The sequence below is a fragment of the Trachemys scripta genome, chromosome 3 (assembly GCF_013100865.1).
Source record: "Trachemys scripta elegans isolate TJP31775 chromosome 3, CAS_Tse_1.0, whole genome shotgun sequence".
Taxonomy (NCBI): domain Eukaryota; kingdom Metazoa; phylum Chordata; order Testudines; family Emydidae; genus Trachemys; species Trachemys scripta.
This window is the reverse complement of record NC_048300.1, coordinates 88,776,101-88,796,429: the sequence shown is the minus strand read 5'-3', so window position 1 is coordinate 88,796,429 and position 20,329 is coordinate 88,776,101. Positions and strand designations below refer to the sequence as shown.

The window sequence follows — 20,329 nt, the reverse complement described above, 5'->3', positions numbered from 1 at the left end:
CATTTTCAAATATATCGATTTCAATTACAACACAGAATTCAATGTGTACAATGCTCACTTTATATTTATTTTTGGTTACAAGTATTTGCACTGTAAAAATACAAAAGAAATAGTATTTTTCAATTCACCTAATACAAGCACTGTAGTGCAATCTCTTTATCATGGAAGTTGAACTTACAAATGTAGAATTATGTACAAAAAATGCATTCAAAAATAAAATGTACAATTTTAGAGCCTGCAAGTCCACTCAGTCCTACTTCTTATTCAGCCAAATGCTAAGACAAACAAGTTTGTTTACATTACAGGAGATAATGCTGCCCTCTTCTTATTTACAATGTCACCTGAAAGTGAGAACAGACATTTGCATGGCACTTTTGTAGCTGGCATTGCAAGGATTTATGTGCCAGATACACTAAACATTCGTATGCCCCTTCATGCTTACATTGTTCTGCTTTTGAGTGCAGTTATGTAACAAAAAAATCTATATTTCTAAGTTGCGCTTTCATGACAAAGAGATTGCACTACAGTACTTGTATGAGTTGAATTGAAAAATACTGTTTCTTTTGTTTATCATTTTTACAGTGCAAATATTTGTAATCAAAAATAATATACACTTGGATTTCAGTTACAACACAGAATACAATATATATGAAAATGCAGAAAAACATCCAAAATATTTAATAAATCACAACTGGTATTCTATTGTTTAACAATACAATTAAAACTGCGATTAATCGCGATTAATTTTTTTGAGTTAATTCAATGAGTTAACGGCAATTAATCAACAGCCCTAATAAAGATCAAATCAGGGTTGCAAATGCTTGAGATTTACCCCCAACAGAGTGTCTGGTATCCACCAGCCCTTTGGGGGAATCAAATGAATTTTATTTTAAGAGTTTGTTTCTCTAGTTAGGCATGTGCCAAACAGCTTAAGGCTCACGTGCCCATACACACACCTAATAGATTACACTGAGCATGCACAAATGGAGGAAGTAAAAGGATTTGTTATCCTTCTAACACCCACTGACGATGAATGGTGAGATTGTTCGCATGTCTCAGAGCTACTGTTTCAGGCTGTATTCATCTTCACTGAGTATTCTTTTTCAGCTGAGAACATCTCACTGAGATGAGTGGGCCACTTCACATCTCTCTGAGCCTGCTATGCTGATGAGGAATATGTTGTGCCCCTCCCCTTCATTTTCCCTTTAATTTTTTACAATATTACAATGAAGCGGCATCTGTCCTCTAGCTAAAGTTGGGAAGCCCTTCCTGTTAAAAGAATGACTCTTCTGAGTGCTCTAGTATTTGTGCACTTACACAAATTGTCTTGAAATTTGCTGTACCTCATGGGTGTATAGGGTAGGATTAATTATCCAAATGTGGGTCCATTTGAGCAAGGGGTTCCTGAGATAGTCTCCAGGGGGAAAAATAATTAATTACATTCACAGATTCTAGCAGCTTTGGTGTTTTGAATCCTACACTGGGCAGAAATCTGAGAATGAACTGTGAACATTTAGAAAAAAAACCTGCCTCTGTCAAAGTTTTTGGGGTTTGGTTTGTTTTGTTTTATCTTTTTGCTTTCTCTCCACTTTGGAGAAATGTAATTTGAGTACAGCAAAATATTCAGAAGGCCTTGCAACACATCACTCCTGGATGGGGTAGGGAGGCTGCCCAGAGTGTGTAGAGGAGAGGCTGATTGGCCAACGCAAGTTACGTTGGTGTACAGCTGCCACAGTTAGTATATCGCTCATGTGCGTGCATATGTGGCTGTTTGTGCTGGTGGTGTGCATACTCACCAGAAGTGCATGTCAATGTAAGTGAGATGCATCAGAGGTAGGTATCCCGGTTTGTCATGTGCCACTGCATGGCTCAATCCCTTTTGGAAAACTTTCACAATGTATTTTGGGATAGAAGTGAGTCATGTAGGAATGACTAGGGGCAAGTGGTCAAGTTCCCATCATACAACTTTCTCCATCTCATGATGCGAAACAGGTCCCAACATTTTTTTGCTGCTTTTTAAAATCCCACAAACCTGTGTGGAACTTTTCACTGTGCACCATCACTGACAGAAACATGGCACCCACAGAGCTCTGCAAACAAAGGACTTACAATCCTCTGGCATTTGAAGACCCGCAGGAAGAACCATAACATGGGGGGCAGGAAGATATCGTCAAGGAGAGGTTGTTGAAGGACATAAAAACTAATTCAAGGTTGTTGGTGGTGTTCATTGAGCAGCTGCAGACAGTGGAGCCCTGCTTCTGGCCTGAGAAATGAGCATTGACTGGTGTGATTGCATTGTAGTGCAGGTTTGGGACAATAAGCAATGGCTTGCAGAACTTTCGGATGCGAAAGCCTACATTCCTGGATCTATGTGTTGAACTTTGCAACAGAACAGGGACACCAGTGGAGAATTGGTGGTGGTCACATGGTGGAAAGTTGCAATGCTGAATTGGTGCTGGTCAGTGGGAAATCATTTTGTAGTTGGAAAATCTGCAGTAGGAGCTGTTGTCATACAGATGTGTAGGACCATTAATCATCTCTTGCTACGCAGAACTGTGACTCTAAGCAATGTGAAGAATGTAGTGGATAGATTTGCAACAATGGGGTTCCTGAACTGCGGTGGAGCAATAGACGGCACACATATCCCTATTTTGGCACTGGGCTACCTTGCCACAGAGTACATGAATAGAAAACGGCTACTTTTCTATGGTTATGCAAGCATTAGTGGATCACCCAGGTCATTTTACGGACATTGGTATGGGCTGCTCAGGGAAGGTGCATGACACTTGCAACTTTAAGAACACAGAACTGTTCAGAAAGCTGCAGCTGGACATTTTTTCCCAACCAGCTGATTACCATTGGCCACATTGAAATGCCAGCAGTGATTCTGGGGGGACCAGCCTACTTCTTGCTCTCCTGGTTCATAAAGCTGTATGCTGGCCATTTTGACAGCACCAAGGAAAGATTCAACTATTGACTCAGCAGGTGCAGAATGACAATTGAATGTGCTTTCATTGCTTGAAGGGACTCTGGTGGTGTTTACTTACTAGATTGGATCTCAGTGAGAAAAATATCCCAATAGATATAGCTGCCTGTTGTCCTGCATAGTATTTGTGAGGCAAAAAAGCTGCCAGGGCAGAGGTGGAGTAGCTGTCCATGGACCTTGAACAGCCAAGCTCAAGAGCTCAACGGGATGCTGTACAGTTGACAGAGGCCTTGAAAGAGCACTCTAATGGCCAGCCACATTAATGTGCTGTGCTCGACTATGCTTTGACCATGAACTTTTGGGGGCGATTGGGAATTTTGTAGTGCTAGTTGTACACATACAAATATTATATTGTGTCTGTGATGCTGGCAGACCAGATGCCAGCTCTTGCCAAATCTGCAGGCATTAGCTAAGAACTGACAAACTTATAGCTGGATACCAGACTTGTTAGTTTTGCTTAGAATAGGTATTAGTCTTCTAAGAATGTATTTAGTGTTTAGACTCTATGAAATGCTTGTAATCTCAGTTATAATGTCTATATTCCATGCTATAAGAAAATATGTAAGTTTTGCTTTATAACTTTGAAAATGTTTGCTCTGAGCTTGTGAACCCAGGCAGGGAATTGTCCCCCCCATTCATCCAGGAGGACTGTCAACGTTTAAGTGAGACATTAAAAGACAAAAACTGTGTTAATTGTCCCATCTGCCCATGGAAAAGTATGGAGAGAAGGCCTCGTCCCATCGCTTTGAGTGCTGGGTAATGGAAAATCTTTGCATCAACTATTTTTATCTCTTTGCTGCTTGAACTCTCACAGAGCCAGAGAAACAACAGAAGCCAGAGATCCCCAGGGGTTACCTCCTGGGTCCACCCTGAAAGATACTTTGAATTGACAGATCACTACAACTCTGTCACTTCTAGGATCTAGATGGTAACTCATTTGTGTGTATGTTTGCTTGCTTTATCCTGTAAAGAACTCTTATTCCTTTTTCCTAATTAGTAAACCTTTAGATAGTTTATTATAGGATTGGTTACAGGTGTTGTCTATGGTGTAAGATCTAGGGTACCAATTGATCTGGGGTGGTCTCTTGGGACTGGAAGCAACCTGAATATCGTGTGATTTTTGGTGTGACATTTTTTTGTATTGGTGTACTTTACTTTGCCAGTCAGCTTCTCCTGTAAATGCTCCTGTGCTTCTCCTTATGCATGCATGGGGGGAATCCCTGACAAAATCTCAACTGCTGCTACCATATACTCCTTCAAATCCCTCCTTAAGACTCACCTATGCCATGATGCCTACAAAATATAGCTTGCTGATGGCTAGACCGAAGACAACCTCTGACTGTTCCTCTTCCCCTTCTTTCCTTTTCTTAGTACTAACCTCCCTATTTCTAAACCCAATTACAAACCAAAAAAGCCCTGCAGTACGTGTAATAAAGTTGTGCTAGTACTTTACCATATTAACTTGCTTGTATGTTATATCCACATCCAGTCTTGTTTTTGTGTTTGTACAGCACCCTGCACCAATGGGGTCCCAAATCTGATTGGGGGCTTGGTATAAAAGCCCCCAATCCAATAAAATTAAGTGAAATAAATAAAATTAGTGAAAATAACTGTCTTGTTCACTTACCATATTAGGCCCTGATCCTACAAGTCAGCTCTGGTAGTGCAGACCTTTTGTCCATTGTTGTCAAGCCCCACTGAAATCAAGTGGATTTGATTGCAGAATCGTGGCCTAACTTTGGGTGTTCTTTCTTTGCACCTCAGTTTTTCCTCCCCCTCTCCTCCCTTTGGATACATCAGATTCACCATCAACTCACATAAATGCTTGGTAGAGAACACAGCTGAATGAAAATTCATGCTGTGAAAAACATTTGTTTGAAGAGGAAATAATATGTCAAAGCAGTGACTGATATGAACTCTGTGTCTGCCAGTCTAGCCCTGGGAAACAACCGGTTTCATCCGCAGCCCCAGCAAGACTGAAGGGAGAGAATGGATGGAGGGACCTCCATTCTGGCTGATAGGTGCGTGACCAAGGTGGGAACAAAGTCTACAAATAAGTGGGGGAGGGGGAAATAAGGGATCCTGGAGTTCAAGAAGTTTGAGACCCACTGGGTTAAGCAACATATCTCATTCAGACAGTGAAGCAGTGACAGCTAGAAGTAGAACGCAGAAGTTTGTCTCCATCTCTTGCCATTAGACAAAACATTGCACTTATAGCTGTTGCAGATACATCCGTTGCAGATATTTAACCTGTATCTATGGAACTAAAGATAAGTCTGGTAATGTAGATCAAAGAGAACAATTCATAATTTTTATCACTGTTTATATTTCTCCCTATTTATTAAACTACTACTGTCTTTTGTACAGTATATCTTTTTTTCCCCTCATGTAACAGAAATTTAAGAATGAAAAGCGAGTAAGAATGTATTCTACTTCAGGTGATACCATGTATGTGGGTCACAGTATTTTTTATGAGTTTAAAAAAAAAAAAAAAGATTCCATGTGAGGCTACACCTCTGATTTCTGTGTCATACATCTTACATAAAATCCAGATTCTTCAGTTATGGGGGTATTTTTTTAATTCCCCACCCTCCAATTAGCAGATGGAGATCAAAATCAGATTCCTCCAGTCGCTCAGAGGTATGAAAGGCTTTCTTTGTTGTTTTGTCTGTAGGAAGTGGCTGTATTTGTCTATTAATGTGTTTTATAGCTGCAGAGCTAAGCCGGCAAAGTCAATATTGGATTTGTCATTTGCTGCATCTTCCTAGCAGACCATAACAACAACTGTCAGTGAGGTCTGTTCAGAAATGCCTTGACCTTTCTGGTGAAGGTTTGCAATCTGCTTCTTTCTTCATCCCTTTTCTAGTAAAGAGCACAAAGGCTGTAGGGTTCTTGCTGTGCTCTCTTCACTGCTCTTCTTACATGTCCTTACTTTTCTGCAAAACTCAGTGCCCTTGTCCAAGCATGGTTATACAATTAAAAGGGTTTTTGGGTGTTAAGAAGAGATGTTTTATCATTCCTTAGGCATACTTAGTTCAGGGGACAGTGCTTGATAATTATCTCTCCAGCACCAGTGTGTTCTATTTTTATCCAGCAATGACAGACCAGTCCTCCCACATTTTAACCTTCAAACACAGCTTCTAAAAATGATCTGAGAAAAGCAGACTATTTTATGGAAAAATATAGCTGTAAAATTGCACTCTGCCCTTACCCTTTGGATTCTTTTGTTTGGGGAGATACAGATCCAAACTATGGTGCAATCTCTGAAACTGAAGACAGTTAATGTAACTGTAAGAGTGTTGAGTGGAGTCTGTCAATGATACTTCCAAGTATGGTCCATTAATCTTTGTTCTCTCTATCACCAAGCTGCCAATTAGTGACAGTTGTTTTCTGGTGTGTGGAGATTGGCTGAGGCCACCAGCTCACTTCCCGTAGGCCATTGAATAGCTGTTATAGGGAAATGAATTTAAATTTTTTTTTAATGCTTCTTATTTAATAGAGCTACGGAAGGATGGAGATTTATTTGTCTCTTTCATTGGGTTCCCGAGCTGTCAGTGTCATAAATGCCTTTTTTTTTTTTTTTAAGGAAGAACTGCCACTACCATTCTGGTGGGAATATTTTGTTTTAAAAGCTCAAAATTTGCTTTCAGGGAATATTCTCCAATATTTGCTTTAAAAATATGTGTCTGTGAACACAAACTTATACCTGTAAAGAAACATATTTGCCAGAATTGGAGATGGGTGAAATTTTTTTAGTTGAAACTTTTTCACCAAAAAATGCGGATTTGGGTTGTCTGAAACATTTTAGTGAATTGATGTTGATTTAGATTGTTTTGTTAAAAAAATTTTTTCTTTTTTTTGGAAATGTTAAAATGAGCCGTTTTGACATTTTCAAACTAAGCGTAATTTTTCGAGCTACTGAAGCATCATTCACAAAATGGTAATGGTGGTTGTGCCCAGTGGTTAGGGCACTCACCTGGGAGGTGGGAGACCTGGGGTCAAGTCAAGAGTGGAAGATTAAAACCTTGGTCTCCCTCCAACGTCCCAGGTGAATGCCCTAATCACTGAGCTATTGAGTGGTGGGAGGGAGGGAGTGCTTACTGCCAACATCTTCTTTCTTTCCTGTTTTGTGATCAAGCCCCTGATTTTGCAAATTCCCCTTGCTTTTATTTTTAAAATTGGTTAAAATGCCCAAAATTGTTAATTTTAGGTTGAATTAAACGAGTTTGACTCAAAATGAAACTTTTCTGACTTTTTAATTCACTGAACATTCAAAAAAATCTTGATTTTAGGTTGACTGGAAACCAATTTTTTTCCACAACTACCAAAAATATAAAAAAATCACTTACTAGTACAGCTCTAGCCAAATTGTCTGAGGAAAGTGAACACACCAGGGAATGCAAGTGAAGCTAAAGCAAGTGAATTCAAAAATTTGAACAACTGGGGAAATGTTTGGTAGTATTTGACCAGTTCTAAAAACAACTAAACTGTTTTTAATGTATGTTGAGCTTTACATAGCAGCACAAATGCATTTAGAGGGTCATTATCAGCTTTGAATTTTTAAAAAACGATCAATTTCAAATATATAATTTTTTTTATGAAACTTCTTTGAAATTATATGTCCTAGAATGGCTTTTCTAGAATTCTTATAAAAATTCCTTTATATAAAAAAAGTACAAAGTTTTTGTTTGTGTGTGAATTTTTTTCCTGCTCCTTTGCTGTTTAAAACTGCCACCTGGGCAGGCTGAGAATAATCATACTAGACAAACTTAGGTCTTTTATTTTCTTCCTCTCTCTGCATGTGTCTACCTGCTGTTTCTTCAGTGTCAGCTTTGCTACTTCCGTTAGTGGAGAACACCCTCTTACAGAACCTAGGGCAGAGTATATATAAGAGCTCTTCCTCTAAAGCAGTGTGCAATCTGTGATTATCATCATGCTAGTGTCACAGTTTCAAGGTTACTGCACTTGTATTTTTCCCCTCCGTGGTCCTACAAGGGCACCCACTTAAACGTTTCTGGCTTCCAGCTGTCACTCTCTTGGGTGGAGATCAGTGTCTCACTCCCTTCTGACTGGGGGTTTTGAGACTGCACAGCTCCCCGATCTACACTGTGCTGTCCCCAGCAAGCCAGTCTGCCTAAAAGGCATTTCCTATGCTTGGCTTTTCAAGGGCTATGAACAGTATATTGCCAGCAGTTACAAGTTACCAGAGAGCTCCTTCTAAGCAAACACATTTATTCTGAAGGTGAAAGAATTTCAGAGAAGGCATATAAAAACAAGAAAAGAACCTACATGCACGCTAAAAAGCTAACCAGTCATCACCCTCAAGTGACAATGTCAGTCCTTCAAACCCCACAATTGGGTTTCCTCATGGTTACAAGTTGATACCAGTTTTTAGTCTAAAGGAATCAGAACAAAGTCCCAAAGTAAGTTTAAGATTGGGCTGTTTTTGTGGTCTCTGGAGAATCCAGTTTGAACCAGAATATGTGAGCTTTCCCAGGAGTTGGTCCTCTGTGGAGGTGTTATAATCTGAATAATTCGCTTTAATCCTCCCTTACTATTTTCACTTCCTGGAGCTGCTGTGTTAATCCTGTGGAGTGCACACAATCCCTGGCCTGCAATAATATATAAACCATTCATGCACTTAATACGATATGATCTCCCAGACATATTGCAGGAAGTTTCCCTATCTGGCACAGCTACAAAATGAGACAGGAAGTGCAACTGAGTGAAACTGACTCCACCAAGTTCTGTCAAGTGGAGACAGTAAACACAGTGGGGGGAAAAATAAATACTGTTTTTCTAATCCATTTACAGTAATTTTGAGGAATTACTTGGGCTTCCTGGAAGATATGCTGTAGTCAGACACGTGTTGTTAGGCTCAATACAGGGGTAAATGGGTGAAATTCTATGACTTGTCTTATACAGGAGGTCACATTAATTGATTTAATAGGGATCAAATTCCCAGGTAGAAATGATTTTTTAAATTGATGGTGTCCCTTTCATAGAACATCAAAGCAGTTGGTTCCAGGTTATTACTAAGTAGCATTTTTGTAGTGCTTTTAATCTTCAACGTGTCTTACAAGTATTAACAAATTAATTTCCTCCAAGTTAAAAAAAATTCTACTTTTGCAAGTTGCACTTTCACCATAAAGAGATTGCATTACAGTACTTGTATGAGGTGAATTGAAAAATACTATTTTTATCTTTTTTACACTGCAAACATTTGTAATAAAAAATAAAGTGAGCACCATATACTTTGTATTCTGTTATTGAAATCAATATATTTGAAAATGTAGAAAAACATCCAATAATATTTAAAATAAATTTAAATTGGTATTCTATTATGCTTTAACTAATATTCTATTAATTCAAATTGTGATTGACTGTTTTTTTAATCACATGATTAATTGCGATTGTTTTAATCATCTGACAGACCCAAGTTTTTAGTTTAGACAAGCCCTTTCCCTTGTAAGGAGTGAAACAGTATCTTCAAATTTTGATGGGTCTGATTTTCTTCAGAGTTTGATTGTGTTTCAGCTAGATATTTATCAAGAGATTTTAATATTTTTGTTAGATAATTTTCTCATTTGTAATATAATGTATTGCCTCTTTGGTCTTTTAATCTTTTGATGTGGAAAGTTGGATTTTTTTCCATCAATATCATGGAATGCTAATCTTAGCACATAACAAATGATTACATATTTTATGGTGACACTTTAAGCATCCATTTTTAATGATCATTCCTAGAATGAGTGGTGATTCTGGATGAAGTCTATATCTAAACATTGTCAGCAGTGCTGCTTTGGCATTTGTCCAAAATTTTTATAGCTTTTTACTGTTCCACAGGTATATCTCAAGTTACCTTCCAGCACTCATGTGACCTACAGACTTTTAGTTCCCGTTTCTTTGGAGTCTGATATGAATAATGCAACCAAAAATAATGTACGGTGCTTTATTTAATATTGATTATTATTATAATAGTAAGGTTTCATGTTCCCAATATTTCACTTCAAAATATATCCTTAGAGCCGACTTGCACTGTTGTTTCAGAGTCCAATGCAGTGGGTTGATTTTTAATAATTCTGTATGCACAAGACATATATTGACCGCTATAATAGTTTCAGATTTGTATAAAAGATACTTGTAGGTTGTTGGTTTTGACTGGCTTTTCTGATATATTAAACAAGTTAAGAATTGATTTCTTAAACTTTGTGAAGTTCATCTGCAGTTATTTAAATTGTATTAGATCTTTTAGGACTATTCTTTCAACCAAGTCAATTTTTTTGTTGGTACTTTAACTTTCCTTCCCTAACATGCTACTATAACAGCAGTGTCAAATTCTGTGTGTCAAAGGGCCATATTCCATTGTTAATAGAATTACGTGCCATGGGCTAGAGTAAAAATTTAGAACTACATGTTGTTGTCCATCCACATCTGAACTCTCACCCTGAGCTTTGCACAGTGTGAAATATGGTCTTTATACAGTAACTGAACTTTTAATTATTATTTCTACCGTTTCCCCATTCCCTCTGCTAAAGTGATCAGCCATGGAAATATTTAATGTTGTCATTGTTTAGCGTGGCAGTTAGCATCCTAGTGAGATTCATGGGGAGAGGGAGACAGTTGCAGCACACGCAGGCATGTCCAAGTTAACTTTGATAAAGCTAGCTGGCAAGCCCATGACACTGTGGCTACTCTGCTATTTTTAGCAAGCTAGCTCAATCAAAGCTAGTTCTGGTATGTCTACACTGCATATCCCGATTGCATTGTAGACCTACCCTTAGTCATTGTTTCCGATCATCTGCAGACTAGGGAAGGCAATGCTGGTTACACTTGGTTCAGATCTGGAAGGTTATATTGTCAACCATGACCTGGCTAGAAATTTGCTTTTCAGTTTATTGTTGGTTTAAACTAAAGCTTAAATTGTGAATATAAATACATCAAATGGGGTGGGATTTTGACTTTCTCTGTTCTATAACACACTGCTTGGATTATTTAAATCCATGCATATACCAGGATGATCCATCAATACCTAGTGTTGTTCTGAGATTAGCCGGAGTTTTATATTGTACAGTGTCTAAGTACAACTGAAAATGGTTGTTCTCGTTTCACTTACAACCATGATTGTGAGTTAAATTAGGTTCCAGTGCTTCCATCTATGATGATTTTTCTGAGTGGAATAATTAAAAAAAAAAAAAAATCTGTGTGCTTTATAGCCTTGCAGCCCAGTAATCATTTTTTAAGTCTGGTAACAATAAACGCTCTACTGTTCTGAAAAAGGGCTATCCTTGCCGTGGACCACCTTGGTTGTTCATTTCCATGTGTGTTGCACTGTTATTGCACTCCTTTTATTTTTAAAGCAAATAAACAAGCTTACAGAATAAATTACAAAGAATGGAATGAGAGAGTAAACAAAAGCTTGAGGCACCACATTCTATTTTCATAACACTGATACCTCCCAAGGGGGATAAAGGAAGCATGTGCCATTTATGTACGTCCTTGTGCATTTCCTCTAACAGTGGAGTATAATTCATTTTATAGAATTCATTGAATTTCTTCCTTTGTGTTACCTCCTCACTTTTAAAAAATTTCCCATTGTTTTATGTGTAATAAGGGAATATTACTTAACAATGAGGTGGTTGTTATGCTCTTTGAGTCTTTATTATATTAAACCAGTACTAGGGGATAGTGATAGGTGTGGCTTTTTAAAGCCACCTTTCAGATTTATTAAAAGTAGCATTCCACTGCAAAGCAATCTAGACTTAATAGAATGTAAAATCTTAACCTAGATAGATCTTTAATGGCAAGTGACTTAATAGTTTCTGAGAACATGTACTGCACTATTTGACATTAGTAGTTTAACAATTATTTCTTTTTCCCCCTCCCTTGTAGTTGTCCATATTTGTCAGAGAAGATTACACCTGCTATTCCTGCAATAGGTGGGATTCTGTTCTTTTTCGTGATGGGGACCCTGATGCGTACTAGTTTCAGTGATCCTGGAGTCCTCCCACGTGCAACACCAGATGAAGCAGCAGACCTGGAAAGACAAATAGGTAACACAGAAGGTCTGTCATTGTCCCTTCGCTTTCCTTCCAAGTGTGAATGTACTGTGTGGAGGCAGAATGCTGCTCAGCTTGTGGAGGACAAACTCCCATCTCAACAGTAATCACTCTGAAATAATACTATTTCAACTAACAAATAGTATTGATTCTCCTAGAAAAGGGACTGAGGAATTCTTCAGTCAGACGTTGCTGACCACAGTGGTGGGCATGGAGAATGATAGTTTACTGCTGTAATTTGTTACTGGCCTTTTCTCCATATATGATGCAAGGTTCCCTACTGCATAGGAAAATACTTGTGTACTTTTTAAAGTGTTCATGGGAAGAAAAGTGACACTGGCATGCAATACTTTTTAAATTCTTAAAAATTCTGCACCTTCTTAAGTAACATACCTTGTGTTGGATCACATCTAATTATAACATTGATGTTGTTTATTTATATTGTCTGCTGAAGGGCCCCAGCTAGGAACAGGGACTGATTTGTAGAGCCCCGCAAATCTGCAGATAGTCATTTTATATCCATGGACCATGAATGCAGATTGGATGCGGATACAAATTTTGTATCCGCACAGGGCTGTACTGATTTGTGTTAGGCGGCATACAAGCACATAGGAAGACATAGTCCATAGAAGGTTGCCCATCAATTACAACAGTTACACTTTTATTATTTTTTATTCATGCAGAGCCAACACAACTATGGAACAGTGAGCTAGATTCTGATATGGCTCATACATCAAGGCAATTATTTACTAAGTTCTAATTGCAGAGTTTTTATAATTGCAAATGTCAACACCAAAAGATATGCTACTTGGCTGTCAAAGCCCTTGCAGAGTTGCTGATTCAAAAATCTTTTTACTAAAGCAAAAAAAGAACAAACAAAAAAACTCCCAACAACACTGTGTTAATTTGATACAGAATTCCTTGGGAAACATACATGAAACCCTACAGTGCAACTTCAATAGTCAATTTTTAGAGGAAGCTACACTCTGGTAAGAACAGAAGAGACACAAACCATTACAATTAAGTATGTTAAGCTACAGTCGAACTGTGAGGCTGTGCATATATAGGAGTCTTCCATCTGATACAAATTATGACCTTTTCCTCTGTTCATCTTTTGATGCCATAGTTGGCTTTTCTTTCTCCAATGACACTTATGAAAGTAAAAAAATAAATTATGAAACCTACAAGTCTTCCCACATGGTGGATTTTGTGGGCCAAAAAAAGGTATTTTTATCACTTTTTACATGCATTACTTTAGAATACTTTTTCAAACCCTTTGGCAGAGATTTAAGGTAACCAGTTCATTTTTAATATCTTATAGAACCATAGAATAGCCCTGTAAATTGTAATGGTTGCATTTTTTGCAGTGTTTGAATCTTGAGGTTGCAGTATGATTGAAATCCTAACACAAGTTTTGATTGAAGGGCTCAGTTTCAGAACAGTTGCAGCTGGAAGAAAACTGATTGTGTTTTATAGAAGGAGACACAAATTTGTCATTGGCTTGTGTTTATTCTACAGATAAAATTGTATTTCTGTATTACTATAAAATATAGTAATTGATTCACTGATCATTGGTGTGTTAGCGGTAAACCCCTGTCCCCCTTCAGCAGATTGGAGGGTCCACAGCAGAACTAGTTTGGTTCCACTGTGCTGCATTGGGGGATGGGACGCAGGGAGCCTATATGGCGATCTGCCTTCCCTACATGCCAGAGAGCTGTACTCCACAGGGGATTTCTGTGTATCCTGCCACACAGTGGCATCTGAGTATTAACATCAGGTCAGTGGGTCTGCAACTTGCTGGATCCACAAGCCCTTCTTCCTCCCACACTATGCTCCCCATTTGGGATGAGATGGGTGCAGAGGCAATGGGGGATGCATGGTCATGCAGCATTTTCTACAGTCCACTCCAAATAATTTTTTTTATTTAGAAAGTATTATAGGTTTTTCCTGAGCTTTTCATAAACAGGTCTCAGACTTTATTTTTCATCTATAAAACAAAACAACTGTCCCAGTAACTGACTTAAATTTCAGCACATTATGTACTCCATTTTTGATTATGAAAAATGTGTTCAGCGAAAGGTTTAGAAAAGGGCAACAAAAATTATTAGTAATATGGAATGGCTGCCATATGAGGAGAGATTAATAAGATTGGGACTTTTCAGCTTGGAAAAGCGACGACTAAGGAGGGATATGATAGAGGTCTATAAAATCATGACTGCTGTGGAGAAAGTAAATAAGGAAGTATTATTTACTGCTTCTCATAACACAATAACTAGGGGTCACCAAATGAAATTAATAGACAGCAGGTTTAAAACAAAAGGAAGTATTACTTCACACAACACACAGTCAATCTCTGGAACTTTTTGCTAGAGGATGTTGTCAAGGTCAAGGCTATGACAGGGTTCAAAAAAGAATTAGATAAATTCATGGAGGATAAGTCCATCAAAGGCTATTAGCCAGGATGGGTAGGGATGGTGTCCCTAGCCTCTGTCTGCCAGAAGCTGAGAATGAGCGACAGGGGATGGATCACTTGATGATTATCTGTTCTGTTCATTCCCTCTGGGGCACCTGGCATTGGCCACTGTCGGAAGACAGGATACTGGGCTAGATGGACTTTTGGTCTGACCCAGTATGGCTGTTCTTATGTTCTTATCCTGTGACGTTGTCATAATTATTGTGTAAATGAACAATAAAAAAAATTCTGGTATTCCACAAAAAGCCCTTTTGTGGTTGTGCTGGTTACCGAAGTAAAGGATTTTTTTAAGTAGTATTGCTTCAGTTTTATTATAATATTTGGGGAAATGTGCACTTTCTTTGCCTATTTTAGTGCTGGAGCCGAAAGTAATAGGAGAAATATTTTTATTTTAATTATAATTTAAAGGAAAATATATTTATTGAATCCTGAGGATGAGTACTTTTAATCCAAGAAGCGGTCATGAGGTACTTTGGATGAATATATGACACAGAAATGTATATTCTCCCCAATGGAGTTTTTGTCTGAATCTGATCTCCCATCACCAACTGCTTAACTCTTCCAGGGGCTCCCATGACTCCCACTTCCCTTCCCACCACCCCTACAACCATCAAACACAGTAAATCCTCAGTTGCCAAATCTTCTTTTTATCATCTTCTCCTATGACAAATACCCAGTTCCAAATATTTCCCAAATGGTGTAATTAGACTTTTATTATATTTATTTCTGAAGGAGTGCAACATATCTGTATGACTTGAATAAAGAGTAAAGAGATTTAAGAATATTAAGGCTCTTTAACCATTAGGATTCCTATATGAAAATTACTGGGAAAACATGAATATTTCAATAAAAAAGTTATCACCTGGCAATTGTAGGTTGTTTTTCATGAAATGAGTTTGGTCTCAATTCAGTTCCCTGTAGACAAAAATCCATATCAGAAAAACCACCATCACATTTGATGCTAATTGGTCCCCTTGTTGACCACTTTAACAAAGAGACTTTGAATGGATATAGACACTGATCTGTCTGTCAAGAAGGAGTTCTCTTTGGGTAAAGGTTGAGGCATGTTAGTGGGTCAGTGTGGGGGATGCAGAACTACAGCTTGTTCTGTATTTGCTCTGTAGACATATTGTCTCCAGAAATGTTGATCTGCCTTCTTTTCTTGCCCTATATTTGCACACACACAAACTGAAAGTAAGTTACAGGTTATCCCAGAAAAAGTCTCCTTTGGGATAAGATCCAACAAGTGGATTGATTGGATTTTACTACGGTCAGTGGGAGGGAGTTTGGTGAATGACTCCTTTATTTGTATTTGATACAAACTTATATTTGATACAGTTTAGATTATTTTTGGAAACTGAAAATGTGCATCAGTCAGTAAAATTGGTTGAGGCAGATTGGTAACAACTGTAAAGGTTGATTTCTGGAAAGAGCTAATCTAAAAAGCTAAGTGATTCCTACACTGAGTGTATTTTGGTTTCTCATAAATTAATCTCTTTGGTACTAAATTTTGAGACATAGTCTACAAATGTTGATCGTATATTCCTTAATTGGAATTCATAAGGAATTTCTCAAGGTGTCTGTGTGGCCTCAGAAATGGTAATTTGAGAACATTCTATCATGTGCGAGCATTTAGACTTGCCTTTTGGGATTGAAATTCACTGTCTTTAGAAAAATTCTTGAGGATTTGGAGTACTGCTATGGGCATCTAGGCAGGGTGATGCTCAGTATTGGATAGTTGGTTAGTATCTTTGCAAAGGTTTAAGGCTAATACAAGGTTGTAGAGAAAATGAAACTGAGACAATATCAGATCTTTAGGCCCCACAATCACACCATTCAGTTCTAAAAATTGTTGTGCACATAGGACTAAATTGGAATTTGATAACATGTTGACTTTGAATTAGCTGCAGTGTTCTTATCTTGAGAGGCAGAGCACATACTGCTTCAAGAGTATTGGAATACCCATGATTCTCCAAATTGCTGCTTGATAAGTTCAGATGAAATTTAACTATTCCCCAAATCCTCTTTCCTCGGTCAAGTGAACGAAAGAAAAAACAAACAAACAAATAAAAACATCTAAAAATCTAGTCTAACAAATTACAGAATGTTTGTAGAGAGGGTTTCTTTAAACCCAGATGTTTCAATTACGGCACTAGTAGAATTGCGGAAATAGTCTGTCATTTTATTAACTTGGGGTGCGGCAAGATTTTGCAAACAAGTCCAGGGGTTGTTCTGACCCTCCATTTCCTCCTTGAGTATGTGACCCCATTCTAAAAAAAATTGAGAACCACTGGCTAAAAGAGAAGAGAAATCTCCACTGGGAGTGAGTTATGCTTAAATAGTCCATTCTGGTTATAATTCTCTTGTTTCTTTCCTCACTGGGGGAGGTTTGCTACAATAACCCAAGTGAAAATTTATTGGGAGGAGAAGAGCTGATGCTTAGACAATATTCTAAATATGCAGATCATTAATATCTCAAATATAGAAGATTCTAGGGAATTATTCCTTGGACAGTTTTTGAAAATTCAGTGCACTCAGAAAATAAATCCTCCCCCAGCAATGAGGAGACTCTCCAATCTCTATTTGAAAGCAAATGCAGGAGAGAATAAAATGAAACAGGACAAAATAATTGAGAATAATCCTAGAAGATTCTGCAGTCCCACCCCTCTTACCAAAGGGTTCTTCAGGCTCTTCAGTCTGGTTCTAATTTTGCCTCTAGGCAAAAATAAAATTATAATCCTGTTAATAAAAATGCTAATGAAATTTACTAGATAGTTATACACCAGTAATAGTAATCATGAAGTTTTTGAGGAACTTATTCCAAACAGAAACCTGTACAATCTATTATTCTTTTATGTTAAACTTTTGCTTTTAGTCATTTTTTAAACTAAAAAAGAAATCTTAACTTCTTAGCAACTATACATAAAGATAATAATACTGTTGATTATCTGAAACATTACAAAAGTGATTCATGATGGCTATTAGAGTAACTATCTTGCTGTGATGATTCTCCCCTTCCCCTCCCCCCCCCCTCCCCCCCCCCAATCACTAGAATCCTGCTGTTTGGCAACATAGATGAACAGGTGCACTGATAGCTATCTGAAGTTAGTACACAAATTTCAGAACAACAAATTAGCTCTGCAGTTTTGGCACCCAGCACTCCTATGTGGAACTTTTAAGTGTACCCGTGGTTTTCAGATGACTGTAATAATAGTCGATTTTAAGAGATGTTTATGTAAAGCGATTGTCTACATAGAAAGTGGCAGGAGCATAACAGCCTTTGGATGTCAATGGAAGGCGCTATTGGCCCCTATTGAAGGATGCAGTGTTTACTTTAAAATCCTGGCTAATTGGTGAAGAGAGTAGCTTAGCTTTCTCACTTTCATTTTCATTCTCTGGAAACAAGATGTAAAATTCATAAAGAATACAAGGAATAAATCTGTCCTGGATGATTAAAAAAATCCTAAGAACTGTGGAGATGGAAGGCAGACAGAATTATAGGCAGCACTGCTATGCTGCCTATTATTAAGGTTGCCTGAAACTATCCATTGAGACCCTGTTTTCAGTTGCTTAAAACTTTCCCAAATTTTTAAGTGTACTGGCTGAAAATGTATGCGTCAGACATGTGCGTCAGGCTGAAAAAAATCGTAGTTGATCATGTAGATTAATATATTCTAAGGCCAGTAGGGCCTATTGTGATCATCTAAGATGACCATTTGTATAGAACAGGCCATAGTACTTCCCTGAAAAAATTCCTAGAGCATATCTTTTAGGAAAACATCCATTCTCGGTTTAAAAATGGCCAGTGATGGAGAATCCACCAAAAATCTGGGTTAATTGGTCCGGTGATTTATCATCCTCACTGTTAAATAAATTTACACCTTATTTCCAGTCTGAATTTGTCTAGCTTTAACTTCTAGCCATTGAATCGTGTTATATCTTTCTCTGCTAGATTGAAGAGTCCAATATGAAAAATTTGTTCACTTGCAGACTGTAATCAAATCACCCCTTCTCCTTTTTAAACTAAAGAGATTGAGCTCTTTGAGTCTATCACTATAAGGCATGTTGTCTAATCCTTTAATAATTCTTGTGGCTCTTTTGTGAACGCTTTCTAATTTATCAACATCCTTCTTGAATTGTGGACACCAGAACTGGACACAGTATTCCAGAAGCAATCGTACCAGTGCCAAATACAGAGTTAAAACAATCTCTCTACTACTGAATCATAGGGGTCAAATTAAGGTTACATAGGCAACCTTAGATTTGGCATTTCCTAACTTTTGAGTGCTTGACTTTGCAACCTTAATGTTCTTTATGTAATTTCCTAAGTTTAAGTAAAAACAAACAAACAAATCCAACAGAAATTCCATCATGTGAAACCATATTAACTTCCAGTGTGGGTCATGAGCAGGTTTTGGACCTTTAGATAGACATCACAGATGTCTGACGCTTGAGCTAACGGAATAACTAGTTGCAGTAGTAGGTGGTTGTCCTCTATATGAATCAGGCACTTAAGCGGGGATTAGACACACACTTTGCTATCAGCAAATAATTGTGAAACCCACTAGCAAAGAATGCAGAGACTCATGAATCCTGGATTCAGTTCCAGGTTCTTGAGGAGAATGTGCTTTAATGGTTAGAAACCCTTCTGCCCCTATCTTCCCACCCCAAAATCTTTGTCCCACTCTTCTCCTATCTCCCTCTCCTTCCCCATCCCTAGACCTATCTTAACCCCATATTCCATGGTACATGCAAAGAGGCAACTGCTGCTGTGAGAATTATAACTTGGAATTTCCTATCTTCTGTGCAGTTAAAATGTAAACATTGATATTGCTTTATCAGTCTTACACTAAATTTAATTTGGAATACTCTTCAGTCTATTCTTGGCAATTAGAAAAAAATATAGTGCAAATGCACTTCTTTTTTAATTAAAGCCGCATGGAAAAAGATAACTGAGGTAAGAGGAATGAATTTATGAAGAGGAGATCCCCTGAGTCTGGGTTTGTCCAATATGTGTAGGAGAGATTAACAGTTCCTCATGAATGTTAATCTCTCTGCATAGCATTGGTGCTGCAGATAAATTTCTAAAGAGATGGTCATGGCATTTTTCCTCTCAAACTATAAAGGGCATATCTACAGAGAAGAAAAGAAAGGGAAATGCTTTGTATTTCTTCGATAGCTTCACACTGATTTCTTCCATGTATCTCTTCAAATCTTACACACACCCTCCCAGATTCATCTCTTAGGCCATGTTGCTTCAAATCTGTTCGATGTTGCTGCTGCTTTCAGCATGTTCAAAAGCCCTAAGAACTCAGTGTTAAGCCAGAGCTATAATTCATCGCTAAGTCTCATTGATGTATAAGTACTACTGTACCATTTCAGGATTCTTCACTTTTCTCCTCCCTTCTTACACACACTTAAATAGGGTTACCATACGTCCGGTTTTTCCCGGACATGTCCGGCTTTTCGGCAATCAAACCCCCGTCTGGGGGGAATTGCCAAAAAGCCGAGCATGTCCGGGAAAATGCCGGCCGCGCACTTCCCCTCCCACGGTTGCTCTGCTCCTCCCCTGACTCTTTGGCTCTGTTTAAGAGCTGAGCTGCCCGAGCGCTATGGGCTTCAGGCAGCCCCCTTGCCTCCGGACCCCAGCCGCCGGCCGGGCACTTCCCCTCCCGGGCTCCGGCGGCGCAGGGTCCGGAGGCATGGGGGCTACCCGAAGCCGGTAGCGCTCGGGCAGCTCGGCTCTTAAACAGAGCCGAAGAGTCAGGGGAGGAGCAGAGCCTCCGGCCGTGGCGGCTCTGCTCCTCCCCA

The 20,329-nt window shown here is 38.4% G+C and overlaps 1 protein-coding gene across 7 annotated transcripts in view; it reads left to right on the top strand.

Moving 5' to 3' along the window:
• Positions 1–20,329, top strand: part of LOC117874810 (probable palmitoyltransferase ZDHHC14) — a 343,602-nt gene that overhangs the window by 79,445 nt on the left and 243,828 nt on the right. For 3 of the 7 annotated variants that reach the window (XM_034765318.1, XM_034765324.1, XM_034765325.1), the window contains exon 2: positions 11,879–12,039. The exons of 1 other annotated variant lie outside the window; for it this stretch is intronic. In XM_034765318.1, the coding sequence (XP_034621209.1) occupies positions 11,879–12,039 (161 nt within the window). Of the gene's footprint in view, positions 1–11,878; positions 12,052–20,329 lie in introns of all 7 variants that reach the window. 3 more of the 7 variants (XM_034765321.1, XM_034765317.1, XM_034765319.1) reach the window with 1 other exon arrangement.